This window comes from Pristiophorus japonicus, chromosome 16 (assembly GCF_044704955.1).
Source record: "Pristiophorus japonicus isolate sPriJap1 chromosome 16, sPriJap1.hap1, whole genome shotgun sequence".
Classification (NCBI taxonomy): domain Eukaryota; kingdom Metazoa; phylum Chordata; class Chondrichthyes; family Pristiophoridae; genus Pristiophorus; species Pristiophorus japonicus.
In genome coordinates this window covers 19705842-19733549 of record NC_091992.1, presented here as the reverse complement: position 1 = coordinate 19733549, position 27708 = coordinate 19705842, and the positions used below count along the sequence as shown (strand labels likewise).

At 43.5% G+C, this 27708-nt stretch overlaps 1 protein-coding gene across 3 annotated transcripts in view; it reads right to left on the bottom strand.

Moving 5' to 3' along the window:
• cpda (carboxypeptidase D, a) overlaps window positions 1-27708 on the bottom strand; it is a 95496-nt gene that overhangs the window by 37144 nt on the left and 30644 nt on the right. For all 3 annotated transcript variants that reach the window (XM_070857081.1, XM_070857079.1, XM_070857080.1), the window contains exons 3-8: window positions 20236-20378; window positions 18102-18271; window positions 15967-16325; window positions 6939-7130; window positions 6280-6447; window positions 4684-4793 (exon numbers count right to left, since the gene is read on the bottom strand). In XM_070857081.1, coding sequence (XP_070713182.1) covers window positions 4684-4793; window positions 6280-6447; window positions 6939-7130; window positions 15967-16325; window positions 18102-18271; window positions 20236-20378 — 1142 coding nt within the window. The remainder of the gene's footprint in view (window positions 1-4683; window positions 4794-6279; window positions 6448-6938; window positions 7131-15966; window positions 16326-18101; window positions 18272-20235; window positions 20379-27708) is intronic.

The following is a 27708-nucleotide window of genomic DNA, read 5'->3' as shown; positions in this document are numbered from 1 at the left end:
GGGGGGGAAGAGAGGAGAATGGATGGGGGGGGGGGGGAAGAGAGGAGAATGGGGGGGGGGGGGGGGGGGGAGAAGAGAGGCTGAACGGGCCGGGCCCAAGACTTCGGGCGGGGCCCGTCCCCAGCACCAGATTTACAGTGGGTTGGGTTGGGGTTGGGAGCGCGGGTCGGAGCGGTCCCGGGGGGGGGGGGGGGGGGGGGGGGTGGGGGGGGGGTGCGGGTCGGGTCCAGTCCGGTCCGGGCGCGGGGGGGAAGCGGGAGTCGGGTCGGTGTCGCGGTCCGGGGGCGGGAGTCGAGTCGGGTCGGGTCGGAAGCAGGAAGCAGGAGCTGGGCGTGGGAGGCAGCCTTATGCACGCAGCCCCAGTGAGGCCATTCGGCCAGGGCTAGGGGCCCCTCCCACACAGTTTTGGCCGCCTGGAGCGACTGCACATGCGCGCCCACTGTAGCGCGCATGTGCAGAGGTCCCGGCACTGTTTTCAGTGCAGGGACCTAGCTCCGTCCCCCACAGCTCATGCTGCGCCACGCCGAGGGCCAGAGGACTAGCAGGGAGCCGGAGAATTTGGAAGTCCAGGAAACTTGGGCCCTATACTCCATCTGCCAAATTTTTGCCCACTCGCTTTGCCTGTCTAATCCCTTTGCAGATTTTTTGTGTCCTCCTCACCATTTGCTTTCCGACCCATCTTTGTATCAGCAGCAAACTTGGCTACATTACACTCGATCCCTTCATCCAAATCATTAATATAGATTGTAAATAGTTGAGGCCCCAGCACCGATCCCTGCGGCACCCCACAAATTACTGTTTGCCAACCGGAAAATGACCCATTTATTCAGACTCTCTGCTAGTTAGCCATTCCTCTATCCCTGCTAATATATATTACCCCCAACTCTGAACTTTTATTTTGTGCAGCAACCTTTTATTTGGCACTTTATCGAATGCCTTCTCGAAATCCAAATACACCACATCCACTGGTTCCCCCTTATCCACCCTGCTCGTTACATCCTCAAAGAACTCCAGCAAACTTGTCAAACATGATTTCTCTTTCATAAAACCATGCCGACTCTGCTTGATTGAATTATGCTTTTCCAAATGTCCTGCTACTGCTTCCTTAATAATGGACTTGAGCATTTTCCCAACAACAGATGTTAAAGCTAACCAGTCTATAGGGCCTAAGTTTCGGGTGGAGTTGCTCCCAGTTTTTTTGGAGCAACTAGTTTAGTTTGGAGTATGTTAGAAATTGCAATTCTCAGATATTAGTTTGCTCCAGTTCTAGTGAGTTAGTTTAGGTTGGCTTTAGGTAAGGTACTTTTTTTCAAAAAGGGGGTGTGTCCAGCCACTCAGGCCAGTTTTGCAAGTTTCAGCAGTGAAAACTTACTGCAAACTAACTTAGGATGGAATAAGTGTCCACTTTTGTAACTTATGAAAAACCTTACCTAGAGTTAAGTTTAGTGCAGGCACAGCCAGAGACGACGGGTGGGAAGCATTAAACACAAAGGACACATCAACATCACAACAGCGGGGGGGGGGGGGGGGGTAAGGGAAGTTAGAGGATTTTCCATAAACACCTTCACAACAACATTAAAAAGAAGCAAAATACATTTAAAGCACTAAACAAAGCAGTACATTTAAAGCATCATGCACTAAAGGAAGCACAAAAAGTGGTGTGTGTCTGTGCGGGAGTGGGGGGTGGTGTGTGTGTGTGTGAGGGGGGGGGGGGGGGAGGTGGGAGGGGGTGTGTGTGTGTGGGGGGGGGGAGGTTGGAGGGTGTGTGTGTGTGAGGGGTGCGTGTGTGTGTGTGGGGGGGTGGAAGGGTGTGTGTGTGTGTGGGGGGTGGTGGGTGTGTATGTGTGTGGAGGGGGTGTGGGTGGGGAGTGTGGGGGAGAGGCTGGAAGGAGGCACCCCTACTCTCTCCTCCGGCCCTTCGATCATTGAGTGTCCCCCAACCCATGCTCCCCCCTTCATCCCTGTTGCCACGCTCCCCCCTCCATCCGTTGCCACGCTCCCCCCCCCTCCCCACCCCGGTATCCACGCTCTCCCTCCCCCCCCCACCCCAGTATCCACGTCCCCTCCCCACCCCCCGCCGTATCCACGCTCTCCCGCCCCTCCCCCCCCCCCCCCCCCGTATCCACGCTCTCCCGAGCCATTGCGCAGGTGCGCATGCTCCAGCGCAACGCTGCTCGCTCTGAGAAGGCGGCATGATCCCTAGCCCCACCCCCCTGCAGGCAGTCTCCTCCCCAGGGAGACTACGCTGCGCCATGCCACGGTCCAGGAGGACCGGAGAATTGCTGCAGAATATTCCGGCGCACCTTCGAGCCCAGGCAGGTCACGTAAGTCTCGGAGGTGCGCCGTTTTCACCTGATGCTGAAACTTCGGCCCATAGTTTCCAGCTTTCTGTCTGCCTCCTTTTTAAAATAGGGGCGTTACATTGCAGTTTTCCAATCCGCTGGGACCTCCCCAGAATCCAGGGAATTTTGGTAGATTACAACAAATGCATCCACTATCTCTGCAGCCATTTCTTTTAAGACCCTAGGATGCAAGCCATCAGGTCCAGGGAACTTGTCCGCCATTAGTCCCATTATTTTACTACTTCTTTAGTGATGGTGATTGTATTAAGTTCCTCCTCCCTATTGCCCCTTGATTATCCAATATTGGAATGTTTTTAGTGTCTTCTACCGTGAAGACCGATACTAAATATTTGTTCAAAATCTCTGCCATTTCCCTGTTCCCCATTATTAATTCCCCAGTCTCATCCTCTAAGGGACCAATATTTACTTTAGCCACTCTTCTATGTACCTATAGAAACTCTTACTATCTGTTTTTATATTTCATGCTAGTTTGCTTTCATAATCTATCCTCCCACTCTATTATTTTTTAGTCGTTCTTTGCTAGCTTTTAAAAGTTTCCCAATCCTCTGGCCTCCCACTAGTCATGGCCACTTTGTATGCCCTTGTTTTCAATTTGAGACCATCTCTTATTTCCTTAGTTAGCCACGGATGGTTATCCCTTCTCTTAGTCTTGCCTTTTCATTGGAATATATTTTTGAGAGTTATGAAATATCTCCTTAAACGTCTGTCACTGTTCATCAACGGTCCCACACTTTAATCTATTTTCCCAGTCCACTTTAGCCAACTCTGCCCTCATACCTTTGTAGTCTGCTTTAAGCTTAGAGACACTGGTATGAGAACCAACTTTCTCACACTCGAACTGAATTTGAAATTCAACCATGTTTTGGTCACTCATTCCTAGAGGATCCTTTTCTAGGAGATCATTTATTAATCCTGTCTCATTACACAGTACTAGATCGAAGATAGCCTGCTCCCTGGTTGGTTCCGCAACGTACTGTTCAAGGAAACTATCCCAGATACACTATGAACTCTTCCTCAAGGCTACCCTGGCCAATTTGCTTTGTCCAATCAATATGAAGGTTAAAATCGCCCATGATTATTGCCGTTCCTTTTTTACAAGCCTCCATTATTTCTTGATTTATACTCCTTCCAACAGTGTAGCTACTATTAGGGGCCTATAGACTACATCCACCAGTGACTTTTTTCCCTTATTATTCCTAATCTTCACCCAAACTGATTCAACATCTTGATCTTCTGAGCCATTATTTCTCACTATGCACTGATCTCATCCTTTATTAACAGAGCTACCCCACCTCCTTTTCTTTTCTGCCTGTCCTTCCAAATTGTCAAATACCCCTGAATATTTAGTTCCCAGCCTTGGTCACCTTGCAACCATGTCTCTGTAATGGCTATCAGATCATACCCATTTGTATCTATTTGTGCCATCAATTCATCTATTTTGTTACGAATGCTGCGTGCATTCAGATTAAGAGCTTTTAAATTGTTTTTTTTAACCATTTTTTTCCTGCTTTGACCCCACTTTCTGATACACTTATGTTTATACATTCTGTCCCTTCCTGTCACGTTCTGGTTTTCATTTCCCCCAGCGCTACCCTGCACTTTTGCCTTCTCCTTGTTCTTTGACTTAAAATTTCCACTCACCTGAACCCTCCCCCCAATAATTACTTAAACGCTCTCTCTACAGCCCTAGTTATTCGATTCGCCAGGACCCTAGTCCCAGAACGGAATGCACAGAAAAACGGAACCACTCCCTCTCATCCCAGTACTGGTGCCAGTGTCCTACGAACCAAAAGTCATTTCTCCCACACCAGTCTTTGAGCCACAGGTTTACTCACAATTACCTGCAATATGGCAGTCTTCCCTCCCCATGATGCAATTTAGATAGATTTCCCAAGATAATGAAATGCACACATTCACTGCATTATTAAAACTAATACAGGAAACATGTAAAGAAGGCACGTCTAAACTTGTATATGAAAGGCTGAAATAATTTAAGAGATATTGATAACAAATATAGCAAGAATTTTGCTCAACAGCAGCAAGGCAAACCAAATTTCAAATGAAATCTATGCCTTGTTTCGGCATGGCTATTTGACAGAAATCTATCAAAACTTGACCAATCTTACTTGAGTAACTAATCAAAATATGGCGACAAGCATAATTGAGTTTCATAGAACACACCCATTTACAAAACAAAGATAAGTTTACAACACTACATTTAGTTTAACTTTGGCCAAACTGTTAGAACCAAACATCTTGGGAAACACGTCAAAAGACTATTTTTCCCCAAAAGTGAAACAAACTTAAGTAAACTGGGTACCTTAGCAAAAGCAAGTGACAACTGCCGAAAGATAGCATCATCCGGTGACTTGCTGTACACTATAATGCCATCTGCATCATCATCATAAGGGTAATTCACTACCAGGGAACCTATGCAAAATACAAGAGCACAACAGCTGTTTGATTCTTTGCTCTGATATACCAGTAACAAAGTTGTATAAATGCAAATCACATCGATACAGTACAGTTCAGGTTTATATTTATGAATAAATTACAAAGAGAAAAGTTAAAATAAGTTATACAATTGGCTGAAATTTATATTGATAAATTACTGTTACACCAGCACGAAAGGTCTGAACAAGTGCCTCAATTACAATACATTGAAGTCTGGCTATTAACTTTGTTCCAGGTACCTATTTGGGGTACCTAAAATGTAGATGTTATGTGACTGAAATTGTGACGCGAATAATACTGTATTTAGATGATTGTATTAAGAGCTCGAGACAAGTAAGGGGTTAATGTATAAGTTATGTTTTACTGGAACTGCTTAAGTTTTGTTTTCCTGGAAAATGAGTATGAGATAGGAGATTCTAGCCTTGGGAGGATAGGGCCGGATGTTTTAAGGGGAAAGACAGTACTCAATATGCTGTGAGGCCATGATTGGTCAAGTACAGAACCCATGTGTAAATGGCTATGAGGATCCCTGACAGCTGGAAGATAACAGGAGGGTTGGCCTTTTGCCATGGCTGAAACAAAGAACTCGACATACCATTGGGCACCTTGTTTTAAAGGGAAATGGGGGATAAATGGATAAAAGGATAAGTGGTCTGGTCCATATTCTACCCCAGGTCCACCCCTAAAAAGAGTATAAAATAAATATCTGAAAAGCACTCAGCGCAGACGGTGGAGTGGAGAGCTGACTTCGGTCCAACACTCTTGGCTAGTTGAGAGAGAGCGAGAGAGCGAGAAAAGCTGTTCGCGCATGCCAGCTGTCTGTCCGATCAGGTCTGGTACCAGCTACTGGTCATGGTTGTATGTTTTTGCGCTATTACTAATGCGTTATATTCCGTCCTAAACTCCGATTAAACACAATGTACCCATCACGTCGGTTTGCACTTGATCCTGATTATTTGAAAGACCAGAGATAAGTTATTCTCGATACAGGTTCAGTTCCTGATCTTTGCTAAGTCAACTGATCAAAGTTGGGGTAGTGGTCATAATGCAATTTTGGAACTGATCCTGAAGTGACCATAGTGCCGCTTTCCTGCTGGATGTGCAGGTATGTCAATGTCGCGGGAAGAGAGAATCAGGCTTGGTGGTTTTTCCCTTCCAATAGCCTGCCAACACTCATGGTCAAGATTGAAATGTGAATAATCACTTGGGCAGATGCTGGAAGCTGATCATTGTCCATGAACTGTACTCCAGCAAGCAGTCAGTGTCTTCAAGACTGAAAGGAAGAAAACTTGGCAAAGGGAAAAATAAACGTGTAATAAACTGTATTGCTGTTGACATTGGCTAAAATTATGTCATTTCTCCCTGCCTTTTGAAACTTACTGATTATTCAAAATGTCTATTAAATCTGATAGAAATCAATTACTAAACCCCCCAACCACACCCAAGAAGGAAAAGTACCTACCACCATGTAAATTAGCAGACAACACAAAAGGAGTCTTGTTCAGCCAATCCATCACAGCTAACGTTTCTGGCTGTTGTGGGTCAGTGATTTGAAAGAATTGGTCAGGAAAGTTGCGATTCAGATCAAAGTTGTTACTGTTGTTTCTACCAACCATACCATTCATATCCCCTGCAAATGGAAGCAGAGATATTTTAGAGCGATGCAAGGCACATTTCATATATAGTTTAGTAATGTAATCTGAAATAAGGCACCAAAAAGTTAGCTGTAGACTAGTAGAACTTATTAGCATTTTGGAAAAATAAATAATGTACAATTTATTCTTGCCCTGGGCATATGCTTATAGGTAGGCAAAAATATAAATTACAATTATCAGAATATGGGTATGTTTTCAGAGTTGCTAAGAAATTTGAAGTTAATAGCAACTGGTTTCTGCTCAATGTTCTCAATATATATATATATATTTTTTTTAAAGTGAGACCAAGCCACTCACATTTTATAAATCCAGAGTTCTGAAAGGTGACCGTTGTAGGACAGACTTTGAAACTCATTACTGGAACTCTAGGAACTGATCGTTAGAATAGTTCCTTTCATCCAGGGTAAAACATTTTATTGAACTTTTTCAAAAACTATTTGGTTTCAAATTCAAAAGAAAACATCACCTTCTTTTGCGATTTCATATCCATCAGGATTCATGGAAGGCATGATATGGATTCTTGTTTTAGTCACCAAATTGGTCACTTCAGGATCAGTTCCAAAATTGTGACAGAGGTACTCAATAAGATTCAGGAGGAGCTCACGGCCGACCACCTCATTCCCATGCATGTTTCCGATGTATTTGAACTCGGGTTCACCTAGTTAAATAGAAACAGAAATGTACTTAGCATGGATTCACACTTCCCTTTGTACACCACAGCCTTGTTTTGCTGTATATGTTACAAAAACATTTGCTTTTATAAAATGAAAGGGGTGCTGAATTATGCAAATACACTAATTAAACTACATGCCAATTTGGCCTTCTCACAAACAATGACTTTCATCTCTTATCCAAGTCACGAGGGGCAACAAGCCTTCTGGTGGAGCAGCAATAGCAGCTTGTGAGGACAGGCTATCTTAACTTCTCATCAAATAACTGTTAATGACCGTCTTGTGTGTCGAGTTCAGAGGTTAGGATGGCAGGTGTGTAAGAACGCACAAGGTATAGCACATTTAATGTATTTCCAGTTAAAAAATGTGCTCAGTAACCCTGGGATCTTTTTGCAAATTCTGACATTCCAAGTGTTTCTACACAAAATAGTTTTCAACATTTAGTCCCCTCAGGAAATGCACACACAGTGATGTCCATTTCTTATTTCAATCTCTCATTTCTACCTTTTATTATAGGGTGACAAAAAACCTGCCAAAGAATATTCCATAAAACAGGAAAAGAGACCCAGGAAACAGTTATTGATAGAGAATTCAAGCTCTGCAGCCCGGCTGCAGTTATGAAAATTCACAGACCCCAAGTCAAAGCTGCTACGTGCAACTCAGCATGTTGCATTAAGTCATCAATCAACTTGACATTTTAGGACCTTGGGTAGCGAGCCAATTAAAGGTTAACAGACTATCAAATGAGCCAATAAGGTCAAAGAAGACGAGTTCTTTTCTGTAAATTGAACCAGGTATAAGTACAGCCATTTTGGCCATGTGGTCTCAGAAGGACAAAGGCCTGGCTTAAAGTCAAGAGCTTGTTGCTGCTGCCAGAATAAAGTTACATTAAAACGACAATCGGAATTCGTATTTCATTGGAAATTAAGAGACCTAACAATTTTGGCGTCACGAACAAGATCGCTGAGGGAAGAAACTGAATTTTGGACATCGGACCTACATACTGAGGTAAGGACTCCTCTTTGTAAAAGTCCTCGGTCAAAAGTCTAAATTCGCCTCTCCTTCTATGCGATTCCGAAAGCCTCCGGTTTGCGAACCCTCCGGTTGGTAGCCGGCTCGAGGTCCCATAGACGTCTAACTTCGGCGGTGTGTTAGTTAATTAATCACCGACCTACTGATAGGCTGGAAAGCCTACGACTCAAGACCCCAGTAAAGAAATCAGTATTATGGCAGCAGGAGATAAAAGCAAAGAATTGCCTACAGCTGTAAAAGGTGGGCAGGCACCACCTGAGGTTTCGATAGATGAAATCCTCCAACAGTTGAAAGAATACATAGAGCAACAATTGGACTTATCTAAAACCTGTATTAAGATCGAACAAAAGTACGGACCCTCCAAAGAACAATGGTCCTTGGACGAGATTAAAAGGATCTGGGGAAAAATGACCTGTATGAAAAATAAAGAGCGAACTAGATGATCCCTAGCCGTTATGGGACAGATCCGAAAGCGCAATGAAATTATAATGCGTTCCCAACATGATCGAGAACTGACCAGTACAAAAGGACCAATTGCAAGCTGTTTGTGCACAGCTGCGACAGACAAGACTTGAATTTGAAAAATCGGAAGCAGAAGTTAAAGATCTTAAAAGTGAAATTAAAGAATGGGAAAAATCATTAGGTCAAGAGACAGTAATAGGAAAAGGAAAATGTATCGGTCAATTCCCAGGGCACCCATGTTTGGATAAATTAAAAGCGCAAACCCGAGGACACGACCGAGGAATAGATACGGATTCTGAATCCTCTGACGATACAGGGTCGGAGGATGAAGAATTAGGGGTGCGCTTTGCCCCATTTAAAAAAAGACGAGTTGTAGTCAAATCAGAAGAGACTGCGGATGAGGGCGGAACCAAATAAATGAAGAAAAGATTGTATGCAGAATACTTATTTCATGATCCGGCAGACCCAGAGAAAATTGATAAATGGTCCAAGGAATTGCCCAATCCAAAGAAAGGGGGAGTGAAAACGTGGGACCAATTGGACCGCTTAAGAAATATATATCAACTTCATCCCTGGGACGGAGTGCAAATTTTGACCATAATGGTGCCAAAAACACAGGGAAGAAAATTGCATGACAAGGTAGAAGAAGCTTTGGGGCAGGGTGAGCAAGAATTAAATGCAGGATGGGAGGCGATTAAACACTGGCTGCAAGCCTTCAGTCCAGCCAAGACACACTGGGGAAAAATTGCAGCCTGCCAACAGAAAGGAACAGAGGAAGTCCTGGAGTATGATGAGCAGTTTGGATGCACGTGGCTCGAACATTCGGGTATGAATAATACGGATGAGGAAATGGATGAACAAGTGTTTGGACCCCTGAAAGCAGCTTTCGTGGCAGGTCTAAAGCCAGAACTGTCCAAAATGCTTAAGGTAGTGTTAACGGACTGGGAAGATAGAGGAACTACCTTTGCAGCATTGGTGGATCGATGTAACCAATTAGATCGGGATATGGGAGCTAAAGTCCAAGCTGTACAGGCTATGGGATGGAAATCCCAGGATTCCGATAAACAGTTATTAGGAAAATTACCCGGAAAATGTCATTATTGTGGGAAAGGTGGTCACTGGGCCAAGACGTGCAGGGCAAAACAGCAAGGTCGCGGCTGGGGAAGACGACGCAGCCAGGGATACAATTCAGCCAACAAACCAGGCTTGTCACAAGATACCGACCTCATAGAAGTATTTAAGCGACTGACAATACAACAACAGAAGGAATTTCTTGGGATAGCAAAAAACGATTAGAACCCACTCTGGCCCCCTCCTCGCACTAATACAACAAAGGGAAGATGGGCTATATATAACTGAGGGTGGGCGATAAGCATGTGGACTGTCTTTTAGACACAGGGGCGGAATTAACATGCTACAATGTGGAGACTTTTTGCCGTTGGATGGTAGGACACATACAGCCTATGGAGTTGGGGGCCATAAAATGGAAATTAAAAAGGACAACACCGGTACTTATAGGGCTGGGTCCACATGAACTAACCACGCCGGTCTGGATAGGCCCAGTAGATCAACCCCTTTTTGGAATGGACGTTCTAATCCAAGTAGATTCATCGTTACATTTCGAGGATGGTCGGGTGACATGGTCAATTAGAACTTTGAAGAAAGAAGAATTGAAGGAACACCCGATATGGACTAAAGATAAGAACGATTGTGGCCTACACCAGATGGAGCCTGCGTCATTTACCGGGACCAAGCCTCCATGCATTAAACAGTATCCCATCAGTCCAACTGCCATCGCGGGAATCTTACCGGTTATACAGCAATTGGAGAAACAAGGGGTGCTTATTAAAACGCATAGCTCCTCCAATAGCCCCGTGTGGCCAGTACAGAAATCTAATGAGACTTGGCGTTTGACTGTCGATTATAGGAAAGCTAACCAGTGTATTGATCAAAAACTCCTTTGGTCGCAGATCCCTCCACCATTTTTAATGCCCTCAAACCGGAACATAAATATTTCTCGGTTATAGATATGGCCAACGGATTTTGGTCGGTGCCTCTGGCACCGGAGGTTCAACAGTGATTTGCTTTCACGGTCCAAGGACAACAATATACTTGGACCCGGTTATCGCAGGGTTTCCACAACAGCCCTACAGTATTCCACATGGCTTTACAAAGCCATTTGCGAGAATTATCTCCCCTGTCATCCACAGTCATCCAATATGTAGACGATATCCTGCTAGCATCAAACACGGAAGAACAGCACGAACAAGATTTACGAGCTTTGCTGGACCATCTTCGGCTGAAAGGACATAAAGCCAGCATCGACAAAGCACAAATATCCCAAGAAGAGGTTGTATACCTGGGACAAAAGATTTCACAAGGAAAGAGAGAACTTACCCAGGATAGAACTGCAGCCATTCAGGCTGCTAAAAAAACCCACCACTATTCAGGAACTAAGGTCTTTTTTGGGATTGTGTAACTTTAACAGAAATTGGATTGACTCCTTCACACAGCTTGCTCAGCCATTGAATGATATCTTAAAGGGGAAACGTGCCTCTAAAGAAGCCATCACCCTCACTAAGGAACAGCAAGAGGCTTTCCTGAGTTTGAGTTCGGCACCGGCTCTGGGAATCCCCGACAGTGGTAAGCCATTTACCCTGTTTGTCCATGAGAAAGAAGGATACATGACAGTTATACTGACACAAGAACATGGGGATCGACAAAGACCTATTGGCTATTATTCGGCAAAACTGGATGCACAAGAACACAACACAAGAACACAAGAATTAGGAACAGGAATAGGCCATCTAGCCCCTCGAGCCTGCTCCGCATTCAATAAGATCATGGCTGATCTGGTCGTGGACTCAGCTCCACTTACCCGTCCGCTCCCCGTAACCCTTAATTCCCTTATTGGTTAAAAATGAGGTAGCCCTCGGATGGGGAAGTTGCCCAAGAGCCATGGAAGCTACATATCGAGCGGTAATGATCACTGCGGGTCTAGTCCTCGACCAAAAGCTGATTGTCAAGTGTCCCCACACCGTATACGCTTTGCTGTCTATGAATAGAATGTTTCAGGTGACAGCAGCTAGATGGACCCGCTGGACAGCAGTTTTGGAAGCTCTTAATCTCTGTATCGTCCGGGCCAGCCCGGTTAATCCCGCAACTATGCTCCCGATGTCAGAATCGAGGGAGCAAGAGCGGGGAGAATGTGAAGAGCATGACTGCATGGAGATTTTAAAAAGAAACAGAAGAAGCAGCCTTAGCAGCAGAGGAGCCTCTGCACAACCCAGACCTCATCCTGTTTACAGATGGTTCCTCCTTTGTTGACAATGGTACCAGAAAAGCAGGATGGGCAGTTACAACCTTATATGAGGTAGTGGCAAAAGGATGTTTACCCTCAGGAACGTCAGCACAACAGGCTGAGTTACGGGCTCTGTCAGAAGCATGTCGAATAGCAGAAGGTCAAACAGCTAATGTCTACACAGATTCGCGTTATGCTTTTGGAGTCGCTCACGACTTTGGTCTGTTATGGCAGAAAAGAGGATTCCACCTGCTGCTGGTACACCTATCCGAAATGGAAAAGAAGTCTGAGACTTACTGGAGGTCATACAATTACCTCAGGAAGTGTCCATCCTGAAGTGTAAGGCCCATACCAAGGAAAATACCACAGCAGCACAGGGAAATGCCCTAGCCGACCAGGCAGCTAAAGATGCCGCCTCACAGGGCGTTCCCCCAGAAGAACCAACACAGATGTGCAGATTGAAAGCACTCAGGACTCTGACATGAGACCTTCAAACAATGCAAGGCGAGTGCTCCAGAGAGGAAAAATGGACATGGATTGAGGCAGGAATTAAGCTATGCGAAGATGGTGTCTGGAGACAAAGAGTTACCGACAAGCCAGTCGCGCCACAAGCGCTTATGCCTTTTTTTTAGCCCAACAGATCCACTCGTGGGGACACTTGGCCTCACAACAGATGACGGCACGGTTCCAACAAAGCTGGTGGGGTTGGGGATTTAAAAAACATGCCCAGCTGGTAGCAGACCGCTCTGTGGTCTGCCAGAAAAATAATTCTGGACCCATCACGGTAATGCCCCAACTGAGGCCCCCTGCCCCTGTCGGACCATTCCAGCATCTGCAGGTTGATTATATATCTCTTCCTTCATGCCAAGGATACACTAACATTCTTGTCATGGTCGACAGATTCTCTAGATGGGTAGAAGCTGTCCCAACTAAAAGAGCCACAGTCAAACACACTGCAAAGGTCTTGTTTAAGGATTACATTCCCCGATGGGGAGTCCCGAGTAGCATTGACTCAGATCAGGGAACACACTTCACAGGTGCTGTCTGCCAAGAAGTCTGTAGGTTACTGAACACTACGTGGGATTTACACTGTCCTTATCATCCACAATCATCAGGACAATAGAACGAATGAATCGAACTCTGAAACAACAGCTTGCCAAATATCACCAAGAAGGAACACCATGGCCCCAGGCACTGCCAATAGAACTACAGGTCTAAGCCCATTTGAAATTATAACAGGAAGACGCATGTCGCTGCCAGGAACTATTGATTTATGGAAAGCTGATGTTCTCTTAATGAGTGACGCTTTGTTATCATACTGTCAGAACCTAACCAATGCTATTAGTTCTGTTTCCCGACAGGTATCGGCAGCTTGGGGTAATCCACCCGAAGGAGGACACGACATCATCCCGGGAGTCTGGGTGTATGTGAAAAAGTTGCATAAAGAACCTTTGGGTGCCAGTGGGAGGGACCTCATCAAGTGTTATTGACCACCCAGGCAGCTGTTAAAGTCCAAGGAAAGAAAGCCTGGATCCATGCTTCACACGTTAAACGAGCACCCGTAACTGAAGCTGAAATCTAATAAGGACAGTTACTTTTTGCCAAAATGTATAAATTTACTGTATTACTGATTGTAGGTATTCTAGGCATTTGCCTACTTCTTACTAGCCGACCCTCTGCACCAAAGGGAAATAGTAGGGTAGCAAGGGAATTACATGTAAATATCTTTTTATATATGTCATACATTTATGCCAAACAAGCTAACATTTCTAGTTGTTGGGTGTATGCGCATATTCCTATTCACTCAAAGGGAGGGATTCCCTTGAGGTCAGTTCCCTTGAATATCTCGGAAATGGCTGAGTGGATAATTAATCAAAACAAAACAGGCAATGCGTTTCAGGATACGGAAAACTGGACATGTAAATGGAAGTCAGCAGGTTACAATCTGACTACCTTTGAAGGGGGATACCAACCGTGCTACAATAATTCCAAACGGCCCCCATTTTTTGTTATCACTAATACAACGGGAATAGGAAATCAGTCTGTCTGATTAGAAACATCAAAGGAGGTCAAAATATGGAGTATAGTAACTGCTCCCGGAATTATAATGTAATCAAGCCACGGAACCGTCCAAACTGGGCCGATGTGGGAGTTTTTAACGCAACAGGGATTCTGAATAAAACAGATGGAAAAGCCTGGACAGGCCCCGGAGTGTTGCTGACAAAGAAACAGCTAACCTTCATTGCCTATAATGGCACCTATTGGGTGTGTGGCCACAAGGCCTACCCTTGGCTGCCCCAGAATTGGACGGGTTCCTGCTATTTAGCCTACATTGTGCCTTATATGTATCATATAAAGTCACTGTCGGAACATCTACACCATCCTAAGAGAGCTATCACAGAAACAGAGAGGTTCTTTGCCATTCTGATCCCCAGGTATGGGACCGCCAGACTGGCAAGGGAATCCATTAACATGGCATCCGTTGTGGAACGGGTAGCCAATGATACTTCAGAGGCCCGAGTTAAAATCAATGCAAAAATGGTAGCAATCCGCAGTAGCCCGACAGAAGAGACTGACCCTTGATTACATCCTGGCTGAAAAGGGAGGTACTTGCGTCCTACTCAGAACTGAGTGTTGCACGTATATCCCAGATAGTTCCGAAGAAATTACCCACTTAGCGGAGCATACCCAAAAGGAGGTAGTAAAACTTAAGCAACCCCCATCATTCACTTTGTGGAGCGGAGCCACTGAATGGCTAGGTTCAATAGGAACTTCATTGGTGGAAGGTTTAATTCTATTCGTTGTAACTATTTTACTTTTATATTGTTTGTTTATATTAAATGTTGTTGCAACCAGGCGGCTGTAGTTGCTATCCTGCAGGTGAGACACCTTGCAGGTCCCAGCAGACCGTCTGTACGTGGCACAGGGTATGTTATGCTTAAGGGAAGGTTGTTTACTGGTTGAATTAAGATATTGGTTTGGATTAAATTGGAAGAAGGTTAATTAACCTACTAAAACCAGACTTCCATTGTGGCCACGATGGAACTCGGGTTGGTGTAAATTTGTGTGGAAGCTACTAGTCCGGACATGTGGTGAAACACATCAACAAATTTTAGAAGGAAACTCTTAACATGTATGAAATTATTTTTTGAATGTTTAACCAGTGATACCTGATGTTTTATGATTCAGTTTGTGAAAGAATCAAAGGGGGGATTGATAGAGAATTCAAGCTCTGCAGCCTGGCTGCAGTTGTGAAAATTCACAGACCCCAAGTCAAAGCTGCTATGTGCAACTCAGCATGTTGCATTAAGTCATCAATCAACTTGACATTTTAGGACCTTGGGTAATGAGCCAATTAAAGGTTAACAGACTATCAAATGAGCCAATAAGGTCAAAGAAGACGAGTTCTTTTCTGTAAATTGAACCAGGTATAAGTACAGCCAATTTGGCCATGTGGTCTCAGAAGGACAAAGGCCTGGCTTAAAGCCAAGAGCTTGTTGCTGCTGCCAGAATAAAGTTCCATTAAAACTACAATCGGAGTTCGTATTTCATTGGAAATTAAGAGATCTAACAGTTATTGATTCTCGTGGAATAGAAAATATTACTTAGACACATTGAATTTTTAAAAAAATCATTAGGTATTTACTGAGTTTTCATTTCCAGTTATAAATGGGGTAATACAATCATAGCTCTCTGAATGAGCAAGCCAATAAGCTTAGTAACAGTGAGAGCTGAAGTACAGCTTGTTTACTGGACCAGACCAAATGTCCAAAAACAAAACACAAACATTCTGCAGTGACAGTAGGGATGGGAAGATTCTGTGCACGCCTTTTTCAAAATCTCCGGACATGGATATAGAAATAAAATTTAATGTGTTTGTGGTCAACTATTTAAAAAAAATTTATAGGCCAGTGACTTGCCAACAACTGGTTCTACTGCTGTAATAGGGCATTCTGTAGCACTCATTTTGAGCCTTGCAATCTAGATGCATTTAAATCAAATTTTGTACTATTTTCTTGCAACTATACCCATTTCATGTCTGCCTGGATTGTCCGATATTTCCATAACATACAAATTCTTTTGCTTCACTGATTTCCCAACTGTATATAGACGTGTGATCGCTCGATATTCTGTGGCGTATTTCCTCAGCAGGATCTCCATGTCTGCGTAATTATGGTGTCTGAAGTTCTCAGGTTCAAAGGCTTTGGACTGGCGTTCATCTTCTGATAAATTTTGTGTCCCGATATTTTCTGCAGTGGAGGTGACCACAGTGGTGGTGGTCTCAACAGTATGATTATCTGCAGCTCCTAGAGGTTGAAGCGTGAAATTACATTGCGTGACTGGGCTCTCAACCACCTCAATGTTGAAGATAGTCTCAGGCATGTAACTGTGAAGACACAAGCAATACCTCTTACTTTCAATTTCAAAACATTTTTTAATAAATCACAAATCTTTTGCACGAACTCTTTTTTAAAAAAAAAGTAAATAAACGACTGAAAATTAATCAGGCCTTGGACTCACAACAGATCTGTTGGATGCCAAGATCAAATTTAAAACTGATGATTTTACACCAAGCTGTCTGGGTGGAAATTTAGTCCCTCAAACTCAACGTTAAAAGATGTGCATACTTAACAGCTGAAAGGTTTAGTGCTCAGTCAGTATGTTACACCAAATGACGTGTCTGGGTTGAACAGCACTGTTGTAGCTTTACAGTGCATTATATTATTTCAATGATCAATTACAATCTTTCCACTTAAATTAAGTGCAATAGGATGCATCTCACATTGTTCAGATCAAGAGATCCCAAAATGCACTAATCGGAGATGATAAATGATCTCGACATACAACATACACATAAACCAGGTAGTCATTTGGGTACCATGACAGTTGTTCAACAGGGAGTTAAAACGCATGGCATTTCACTGCTGGTGCAAGAACAGCACAGATGTATTTTTTAAACTATATGTAGTTCATGACTCCGGAGTTTGAAGAGATGTGAAAAACATACGTTCGCATATTCAGCCTTCAAACCTGAATTGTTCAGGCTAAGTTGATGTGCGAGTCAGTAACAGGCCAGAAATTATGGTCGGATGCCTTCAACCAATTTTTGTTTTTATAAACGAAAGTACCTTGTGGTCCCGGAGAAACGAACACTTCCGTTCCGAGGCCTAAATGTGCAGCCCAGCGCAGAGGCCCATGCATCCCAGGAGCGTACGGGCATTCTGGGATCATGTGGACCTGAGCCACTAATGAAAATGGAGTATTCTCATTGATAGTAATGGTGAGGCCTGTTTGATAGTAATGGGAGTTCCATACAATGAGAATACTCCCAAAAACACAAAATACATAAAAAAAAACATCTCCCATATTTAAAATTAATAGAAATTAAATAAAATGTTTTAGAATTTTTTTAATTTTGGGATTTAATAAAAGAGATGTTTTAATAGGTAAAAAACTAACCTTAATGGACAGGGTTTATAATATAAAAATTAGTGATAATTTTTCTATCTTTTAAAACTCTTACGCTGGTAAAAACAGGACTTAGGCTTTTACCAGGCGCAACAGTTTTAAGGACATTCGCCGGGCAGAAGTTGGGCAAATAGACTAATCACTCAGCCTGCGAAGACTCTTCTCCCGGAGATGCGTGCGATGTCAAAATTGACAGATCGCAAGTGCCGGGTTTAGGCGCATGCGCTTCACGCGCCCACACGGGGCCTCTTTGGGCCTGTGTGCACATCGTTCGCACCCGGAGGCCACAATTTGCAGCCCTACATTTTTACATTGACTTCTATTAAGTGCTTTCATGCCAACAACTCTTGCATAATAAGGTGTTGTCATTTCTATTGCCACATATCAGTACAAGCAGCATTTCTTAGAAGAACCACTTGTCAAGCTCACAAAGCACTGATTATTAAGTATAATATGCACCCAAGCTGCATTCATAAGTGGATAATTTCTGAATGGCAATTCATTTACATTTTTCAATTTTTGGGTTAAAGGCCAATTTTGAATTAAACCTACACTACTGATCCAAGCACCAGGTGTGTCCCCTCTCTTGACTGGTCTAAAACAAAGTTTATCATCTCCTTTCAGCTTTGTCTGGGTTAAGTCTTTGTCACTGGATCCAACAGATAATCATCCGTCTGGCTTTCACTTTCCTTACCCTTGTGCAACAACCGTTATGTTGTAGGTCCCTGGTACAAGCAATCGGTGGAAATCACCAAAGTTGCCCGTTGTAATATTATGATCAATGTCCGCGACTACAATAATTGCGTTAGGAATCCCTGAGCCAAGTACAGCATCTGTGACAAATCCCGCAACACCAATATGGACCTGCAGAATACAAGTATAAATGCAATTTCCAATTAATTTAAGAGAGTTGATATTTGGTGGAAAATGATCAGCAGCTACTCAGAATACATCAAACTGGAGTAAAAACATAAAAATTTCAAGCCCAAATTATCTAGCACTAATTGCAACCTAGACATTGCTCAGGTGAGTTTCCTTTTCATGGGTGGGGATGCTTGAGAGAGAGTTCGTATGTCAGGTAAAGTACTATTTCCCCATGTAGATACTGCAAAAACAAACTCTGGGTACTGGGCTAATTATCAATTTCAGACTGAAAATTTCAAAGAGTATCAAAGGATAAGGAGCAAGAGGTAAAATGCAGTTGTGATACAGATCAGTCGTGATCTGATTAATTGGTGGAACTGGCTCGAGATCCGAATGGCTTGCTCCTGTTCCTATGCACCAATCGTAACTACACTTGGAAACTTTATTTGGTCTGTAGTGCTTTGGGACATCCAGAGGACATGAAAGACACTGTAGAATCATAGAAGCTTACAACACAGGAGGCTATTTGGCCCATCGTGCACGTTCTGGCTCTTTGAAAGAGCAATCGCGCTTAGTCACACATCCCCGCTTTTTGTCCGTAACCCTGCAAGTTCCTCATTCTCAACTACCTGTCCAATACCCTTTTAAAATGAGTGACAGAATCAGCTTCCACCACCTTTTCAGATAGTGTCTTACACATCCTGACAACTCAGTGAAAAGAATTTTCCTCGTCTCCCCTCTAAATCTTTTCTATTCCTCTTTTATAAACCAAAGTAACCCATATGCTTTTGTAACCACCTTATCAACTTGCCCTGCCACCTTTAATGATTTGTGTATATGGACACCAAGGTCTCTACGCTCATCTACACTTTTCAAAATCATGTCATTTATGCCATTCCATATTAGTCCCCCAAAATGCATCACTTCACACTGAACGCCATCTGCCAACAGCGAGGTCCAAAATCCGGCAAAAACCGAAAAGGATTCGGTCCAGAGGTTGCCGGATTTCAGACATTGTACCTGTATACACAAAACAGCTACTATACTACCTTGATCAAACTTCTCTGTTGCCTCGTCAAAGAATTCAATCAAGTTAGTCAGACACAGTTTGCCTTTAACAAATCCATGCTGGGTCTCCTTGATTAACCCATGCCTTTCCAAACGATAGTTTGTTTTGTCTCCGATAATGATTTCCAATAACAGGCTGACTGGCCTGTAGTTCCCTAGATTATCTCCCTCCCCTTTCTTGAATAGTGGTATAACATGGCTAATGTTATATAGCAACCCCCAAGTCCTTCCGCACTACTCCTGTATCCAATGAGGATTGAATGATTGAGATCAATACTTCTGCGATTTCGACCTTTGCTTCTTTCAGCAACCTAGGATGCATTCCACCTCTTCTCTATCCATAAACTTCCCTCTCCTCCTTTAAATGTAACATTCACATCATCTGCTTCCTTTATGAAGACAGATATAAATTACTCATTTAATACATTTTGTCATGTCCTCTGCCTCTACATTTCCCTTTGGGTCCTTAATATGCCCAAATTTCCCCCTAGCTAACCGCTTACACTTTACACATTTACAAAATGTTTTAGGGTTCAATTTAATGCTGCCTCTTAATCTTTTCTCGCAATCTCTCTTGGCCTCCCATATTAACTTTTTCGATTCCCTCCTGTAAACTTTCCATAACCTTCCTGCTTATTAACCTAATCTTGCCTCTGACATGTGTCATGAGCTTCCTTTTTTTGTTTTATTTTAAACTTTTATTTCCTTTAGTCAGCCAGGGTGAATTAGCTTAGTTTATACCTGATCTATCTCTCCCCTGAATGCCCTCCATTGCTGAGTTACTGCTTTATCTACAATTGCCTTTTCTAATCTACCTGTGCTGGTCCCTTCTTAAATCAATTCAATATAAACATAAGTTTGGTCGTTCTTTTTCTAGTCATGTTCTCTTACAGTACCTTCTCCATTAAGGTTAGAAGGGAATCACGGTTGTTGTCCCATTCCTTACTAAGTTCAGAGGCCGGCGGGTATTTGCAGCAGCTGAGTTCAAGCACGATTTCAAAACAGTCTCCCTGCAAATAATTGTAGTCTTGCATCCCTCCTGTAAGATAATTAAAATTAAATGTCATATAGTGGACCTCCATGTTGACATAACATAACAATATTTTACTTCCCACTTATTATACAGTTTCATATGCAAGTATATCTCACCAGTTTCAATATAACACATTTAAAAATGGAGATGTGACTTATATCCAAGTACAACTTATACACTGCACTTACAGCACTTCAGTGAGATTCACTTTTGGCTCAGAGGCGTTGGTGGCAGTCAGTGGTTATATACACTTGAACAGAGACTGCTTAAGATTTATGCTTGAAGTAAAAAGGCGTGACCTATAGTTTGGTGCACCCAATTAATCACATTATCTATACCCACAGAATTGCCTATTTTGAAAATAGAACATTTTCTATTTTCAGGGGGAGAAAAGATAAGCATCAAAGCGCCAAGAGACCAAGTCGACAAATGAATTATTCTCGAATATGTTTACATTTTTTTTTTTTAAATAATAGTGGTTAATCCCTAAAACAGTTTGGAACGTTTTCTAAATATATATTTTTCTGGCATATGCTTTCAAAATTTCAAAAGAACTGTCTGGACATTTTAACTCAACATAAAGGCAGTGGGTTTCAGTCACTGTGCCACAGAATGGTAAAATGTGGCTTTAATCCTATCAAATCCAAGCAGGCAGTGCAAAGAACAGCTGGAAGGCTGATTTTTTGCATCAAATGCCTGAGTTATGAGGGAATAATGGAGAAACTTGGATTTTTTTTTCTTCAGCCTGGAAAGGACAACAGCTAACCTTACAGTAGCATGCAAGATAATTAACGGAATGGAAAAGGTAAATCCCAGGACTGAGATTAGATGATTCTTCATACAGTGAGTGAACACATGGAATAAACATCTAGAGAGTGTGTAGTGGCAAAGATCCTGGAGTTATTGAAGAACTAACTGGGTGCTGAAATGGGGTGACTTGAGTGTTTCTGGGTGGATGAATTAAAATGGCCTTCATCAAAAATTCTCTTGAACTCTACACTCAAGCTCTGATGACCTGTTGGTTCAGAATGGTGCAAGGAGATTTAAAGGAGAGAATTAAAAAATACATTTTGGTTAGATCAATGCATAATGTGGAGTGAATTACAAAGATTAAGTAATAAATCAACCAACTGAAGGTAAATATTCCTATTTTTGCTCTTGCTTCCCCCAATAACAAATTTTAAAACCACCAGATTAACAAACTATGATCAGCCCTTATATTACAGATACTCTGGTCTCGAAATAAGCAACAAAGGCCAGTACAAGCAAATTATTAAATGCGCACTCTGAAGGGAGTGGAAATATAGAATCAACTCAAACCATCTTTACCTAAAATATTTGCCAGGAGAAAAGGATATCCTGCTTTGCACATTTTAAATTAACATTCAGCTCAATAAATTATTTAGAGTTGACTCTAGTTGCAATTGCTGTAACTGAATGCCAAGATCTTGGAGTTTGTTTTAAGCTTTGAGGCAAGGAATCATCAGATTCTATACCCTGAACTTCTAATCAAATATTTGTAAGTAAACTATTCAATTTCTTCAATGCAAAACTTTTTTTTTTAAATAAACTGAATATATATTACTGCTCTCACAAGTTAATCATTTGTACTTTGTCAAAATCACCAAACAAAAAAAACACATTAATCATTTAAAATGTGGCTAAACGGCAAGTATTAAATTACAATGGCCAATAGCATTTACACTTTTGCATGAAGTGAATTTAACTTTAAGGTGGAATGGATTAGATCGATGTTGTCAGTCAGTAAATAAACAAACTGTAATTCTTTATTTAATGGGCTGAAAATACCGAGGATCAAATGCCATGGATTGTATTCAGTTATTTAACTGTAGCTGAATGTACAATTGATTATAGAAACAAAAATGAAGAGCACAGGCTCTTTTAGCATCATCATAGGCAGTCCCTCGAATCGAGGATGACTTGCTTCCACGTCAAGAAATTCACAGGTGTTTCAATGAAGGATCTAAAATTCCAGATCCTGAACTACATCTTGAAGGGTGGAAGATGCCTGTGCGTGGATTTAAAAAAAAACGTGTGGTGACAGTTGCACACCAGCCACCACACGGGTTTGACAGGGCTAGGTCTTAGTCCAGTAGCAAGGATTAACCAAGACGACTGGAGACCAGCTTTGCTGCACGGACCTAGTGCGCACACATATCGCAGTGTGCCTGCGAGCACTGGAGGGGTGGGGCGGGGAAAGAGTTAAATACTAACTAACCAGGAAATGACAAGTACAAACCTCAGCTCAGCTAGTCTGAATAGTTTTGAGCCTGTTAAACAGGCAGAAGTCTATCAAATGTACCAGGATCCTATTTTGGACCCTTCATAGCTAGAATTCCAATTATCTTTTCTTTCCTACACTGGTGCAATCTAATTGGTGTGCTTCGTAGTGTTTGTTGATTATATTATATAGACTAGGGGTCCTTTTTCATTTTTGACATGCAACATTTACCCATGCCTTTTGTAAATGTACTGAATTATCTACCAATTGGTAGCACTCCAGCCTCAGAATCTCAGTTTCAGTTCAAGTACCATTCAGGATTTGAATGCATAATCTAGGTTGATACTACAGTGCACTGCTGAGGGTGTGCTGCATTGTTGCAGGTGCCATCTTTCAGATGAAATGCTGAACTAATGCTCTGTATGGCTGTTCCAAGTGGACTGAGCAAACCTGTAGCACTATTCAAAGATCAGAGATACCTCCCAGTGCATAGGCCAAGATTCAACCTCAACCACACTACTACAAAATAGAATTATAAAAAGGATATATAAAAGGCACTGGAGAGAGTGCAGAGAAGATTTACAAGGATGATACCAGAAATGCAAGGGTATACATATCAGGAAAGGATGAACGGTCTAGGTCTCTTGAAAAAAGGCTGAGGGGTGACCTAATAGGGTCTTTATTTACTCTATCAAAACCTTTCATCATTTGAGAGAGAGAGAGAGAGAGAGAGAGAGAGAGAGAGAGAAAATGGAGAGGAGAGAGAGAAAATGGAGAGGAGAGAGGAGAGAGGGGAAGAATGTTTCCATTTGTGGGGAGGAGCATAACTAGAGGCCATTATATAAGATAGTCACCAAGAAATCTAATAGGGAATTCTGAAGAAAATTCTTTACCCAGAGTGGCGAGAATGTGGAACTCGCTACCACAGGGAATGGTTGAGGAGAATAGTATGGATGCATTTAAGGGGGAAGCTAGACAAGCGTATGAGGGAGAAGGGAATAGAGGACGATGCTGATAGATTTAGACGAGGAAAGTCAGGAGGAAGCTCAAGTGGAACATAAATGTCAGCATAGACTGATTGGGCCGAATGGTCTGTTTGTGTTGTATATCCTATGTAATAAGTAGTTATTTTCTGCTTGTGGGATCTTGAACACAAATAAGCTGCTAGGTTTGCCTACATAATAATGACTGTACTTAAAATGTCATTAATTGGTTGTAAACCCCTTGGGAGTGTCCTGAGGATGTGACAAGCCACTACATAAATGTAAATTGCTTCAATCCACTGTAGATTCTTTTTATGAACCTGCAACGTTATCAGATTGTTAATCCCCGTGTGTGTCAGCCGTGGGTTAGTGGGTAACACTCGCTTTTGAGTCAGAAGGTTGTGGGCTCAAGTCCCACAAAAGACGCGAGCACAACAACTTAGGCTGACACTCCTGTGCAATATTGAGCGAGTGCCACCTTTCTGATGAGACACAACACCGAGGCCCCATCTGTCCTCTCAGGTGGACGTAAAAGATCCCACGGTTTCCTGGCCAATAGTTATCCCTCAATCAACAACACAAACAGATGATCTGGCCATTAACACATTGCTGTTTGTGGGAGCTGGCTTGCTGCTGGAAGTGGCTGCCGCGTTTCGTACATTACAACAGTGACTACATTTTTAAAAAGTGCCTGTAAAGTGCTTTGGGATGGCCTGAGGTCGTGAAAGGCGCTATATAAATGTAATCCTTTCTGTCTCTCTCTCTCACGCATGCAGGATATTCTGTGCACTCAGATACCACCCACACTGATATCTACCACAAACTCATCTAACCAAGAGACAACAGGGGGGAATTTGGAGTACATTAATAGTGTATAACCGGCAGAGAATTAAAAAAAAAAGATTCTGTTGGCAATTGTTTACAGTTTACGCGCCTTTAAAATGCTCTTCCAAGTCCCTTCACATTGAGTCTTCCTGCGATCTGCCTACTAAGTCCCCGCAGGTATCATTTGCATACATCAGAGTGAAAGCCACTGGTGTAGCAGCTGCAAGTTGCCTGGGTTTACATTGTTAGTGTACTCTTTCTGGGTAACTTAGGGGTGAGATTTCACTTCTAAGTAATCAGCTTCCTTTTTATGCTGCTATGTTAGATTTTCACTTAACATCTTCCAACAGGAGGGATCTTCAGTTGGAATGTGAAGTGATGAAATAAGTGAATTATCATCTGTGGGAATGCAGTAAGTTATAATCACATGGTCAGATAAAAAGTTCCAACCAAGATAATGAACATCACATTTCCAAGAACAGTGCATATTTTCATACGTAGTCACACACTTTTCTTCATTTATTGTAGCTAGGTAAAAAAATATTACAGGCAACAAGGTTTCTCCCTGGCAACAGCAATTCCACTGTGAAATTAGAAACAGTTCATTGGGCTCAAGTTTCGAGCCGTGCCTAGAACGGCGCAGTCCCGACCTGGACGCCCGTTTTTCGCGCCACAAAGTGCGCCTAAAGAAAACCCTCCAGATTCTCCACCTCCCTTCAGGTCCTCTGGCCCTCGGCGCAGCACAGCAGGAGCTGTAGGGGGCGGAGCCAGCTACAGTGGGCGCGCAAGTGTAGTAGCTCCAGGAGCCTGAAACTGTGTGGGAGGGGTCGAAGCACGCAGCCCCTAACCCTGGCCGAATGGCCTCACTGGGGCTGCGTGAATAAGGCTCCTCCCACGGCCAGCTCCTGCCTCTTCCCGACCCGACTCCCGCTTCCGGACCGGACCCGACACCCGCTCGCTCTCCCCCCCCCACCCCAGACCGGACCCGACAACCGCTGCCCCAGCCCCCGGACCGGACCCGACACCTGCTCACCCCCCGACCGGACCCGACACCCGCTCCCCCATCGCCCCACCTCCGGACCGGACCTGACACCCGCCCCGCCTCTGGACCGCACCCACCCCCCACCCCCACCATGCGCACAGCAAGCTCCCACAAACTGCAACGTGATAATCTGTTTTCATGATGTTGATTGAGCAATGAACATTGGCCAGGGTTAACTCCCCTCCTCCTCTTTGAAGTGCCATGGGATCTTTTACATCCACCCGCGAGCAGATGGTGCCTTGGTTTAATGTCTCATCTGAAAGACAGCACCTCCAACAGTGCAGCACTGTCTAGATTTTTGTGCTCGTCACTGGAGTGAGATTTGAATGAGGATCAAGTACACATTTCAATTGCTTAGCTCCGTGATAAAGTACCATTTTAATTTTCTGCTAATTAACATTCTACTGCTTTACCTTTAATGGGCCAAATGATCCAAATTAATATAATGACAACCAATTTAGAAAATATTCAATCTTGGAACTGAAGCTGAACATCTCAAACATACTTGGAATTTTACTATTACAGGTCATTCATGGGCAGTCCTCGGAATCGAGGAAGACTTGCTTCCACTCCGAATGCAAGTTCTTTGGTGGCTGAACAGTCCAACACGAGAGTCACAGACCCTGTCACAGGTGGGGCAGATAGTCGTCGGGGGAAAAGGGGGGGTGGCAATGGTTTACCACACGCTCCTTCCGCTGCCTGCGCCTGACCTCTTCACACTCGTAGCGTTGAGATTTGAAGAGCTCAACGCCCTTCCAGATGCGCTTTCTCCACCTAGGGCGGTCTTTGGCCAGGGTCTCCCAGGTGTCAGTGGTGATGTCACACTTCACCAGGGAGGCTTTGAGGGTGTCCTTGTAACATTTCCGCTGCCCATCTTTGGCTCGTTTGCCATGAAGGAACTCCGCGTAGAGCAATTGCTTAGGGAGTCTTGTGTCTGGCATGCAAACTATGTGGCCTGCCCAGCGAAGCTGATAAGAGTGTGGTTAGTGCTTCAATACTGGGGATGTTAGCCTGGATGAGGACACTGATGTTGGTGCGTCTGTCCTCCCAGGGGATTTGCAGGATCTTGTGGAGACATCGCTGGTGATATATCTCCAGCGACTTGATGTGTCTTCTGTATGGATCAGAGGCATGGACGACGTACAGGAGGGCGGGTATTAGTACAGCCCTGTAGACCATGAGCTTGGTGGTAGGTTTGAGGGCCTACTCTTCGAACACTTTTCCTCAGGCAGCCGAAGGCTGCACTGGAGGCGATGTTGAATCTCCGCATCAATGTCTACCTTTGTTGACAAGAGGCTTCCGAGGTATGGGAAGTGGTCCACGTTGTCGAGGGTCGCGCCGTGGATCTTGATGACTGGGGGGGTCTGGACCTGGAATGGGTCTGTAATGGATCTGCTGGCAAGAATCACGGCCTGCATGTCGTCGTGGAACAGGCAAAGGATGTTGACAAACTTTCAGGGGCATCGAAAACAGAGAAGGATGCTCCATAAGCCCTCACGGTCGACAGTGTCAAAGGCCTTTGTAAGATTGAAAAAGGCCATGTATAAGGGCTGGCGCTGCTCCCTGCATTTTCCCTGCAGTTGTCGTGCTGCAAAGATAATGTCCGTTGTTCCCCGTAGGGGACAAAATCTCCACTGTGACTCCAGGAGGAATTCCTCGGCCACAGGGAGAAGACGGTTGAGGAGAACTCTAGCGATAACCTTCCCAGTGATTGATAGCAGGGAGATTCCCCTGTAGTTGCCGCAGTCGGATTTGTTCCCCTTTTTAAAAATGGACATGATCACTGCATCACTGCACTGTATCCGCGCCAACAGCACCTCTCCGCCATATTTTAGAGCCTCAGCAGGAATTCCATCCGCACCCGTAACCTTGTTATTCTTGAGCTGTTTTATGGCTTTGCCTACCTCGTGCAGCGTTGGGGTTCCACTGAGGTGGCGGTGGTTGCATGCTGCGGGATGGAGTTGAGAACACTCGAGTCAAAGGCAGTCTCGACTGAGGAGATCTTCAAAGTGCTCCTTCCAGCAGGCCCTGACAGCCTATATACCCTGACAAGTAGTATAATTTATAAGTATGGTTGCTAAATAAAGTAACGGATCAGCCAAGGTTACAGAGAAGTATGAATAAGTTACATATAAATCAACTGAAAGATGCTGAGCCCACAACAAGCCTTAAAATAAGTACCTCCTTACAAAAAAAAGAAAGCAAATGTTATTTTTCCAATTGATTTGCTTCAGGTCTGTTGTA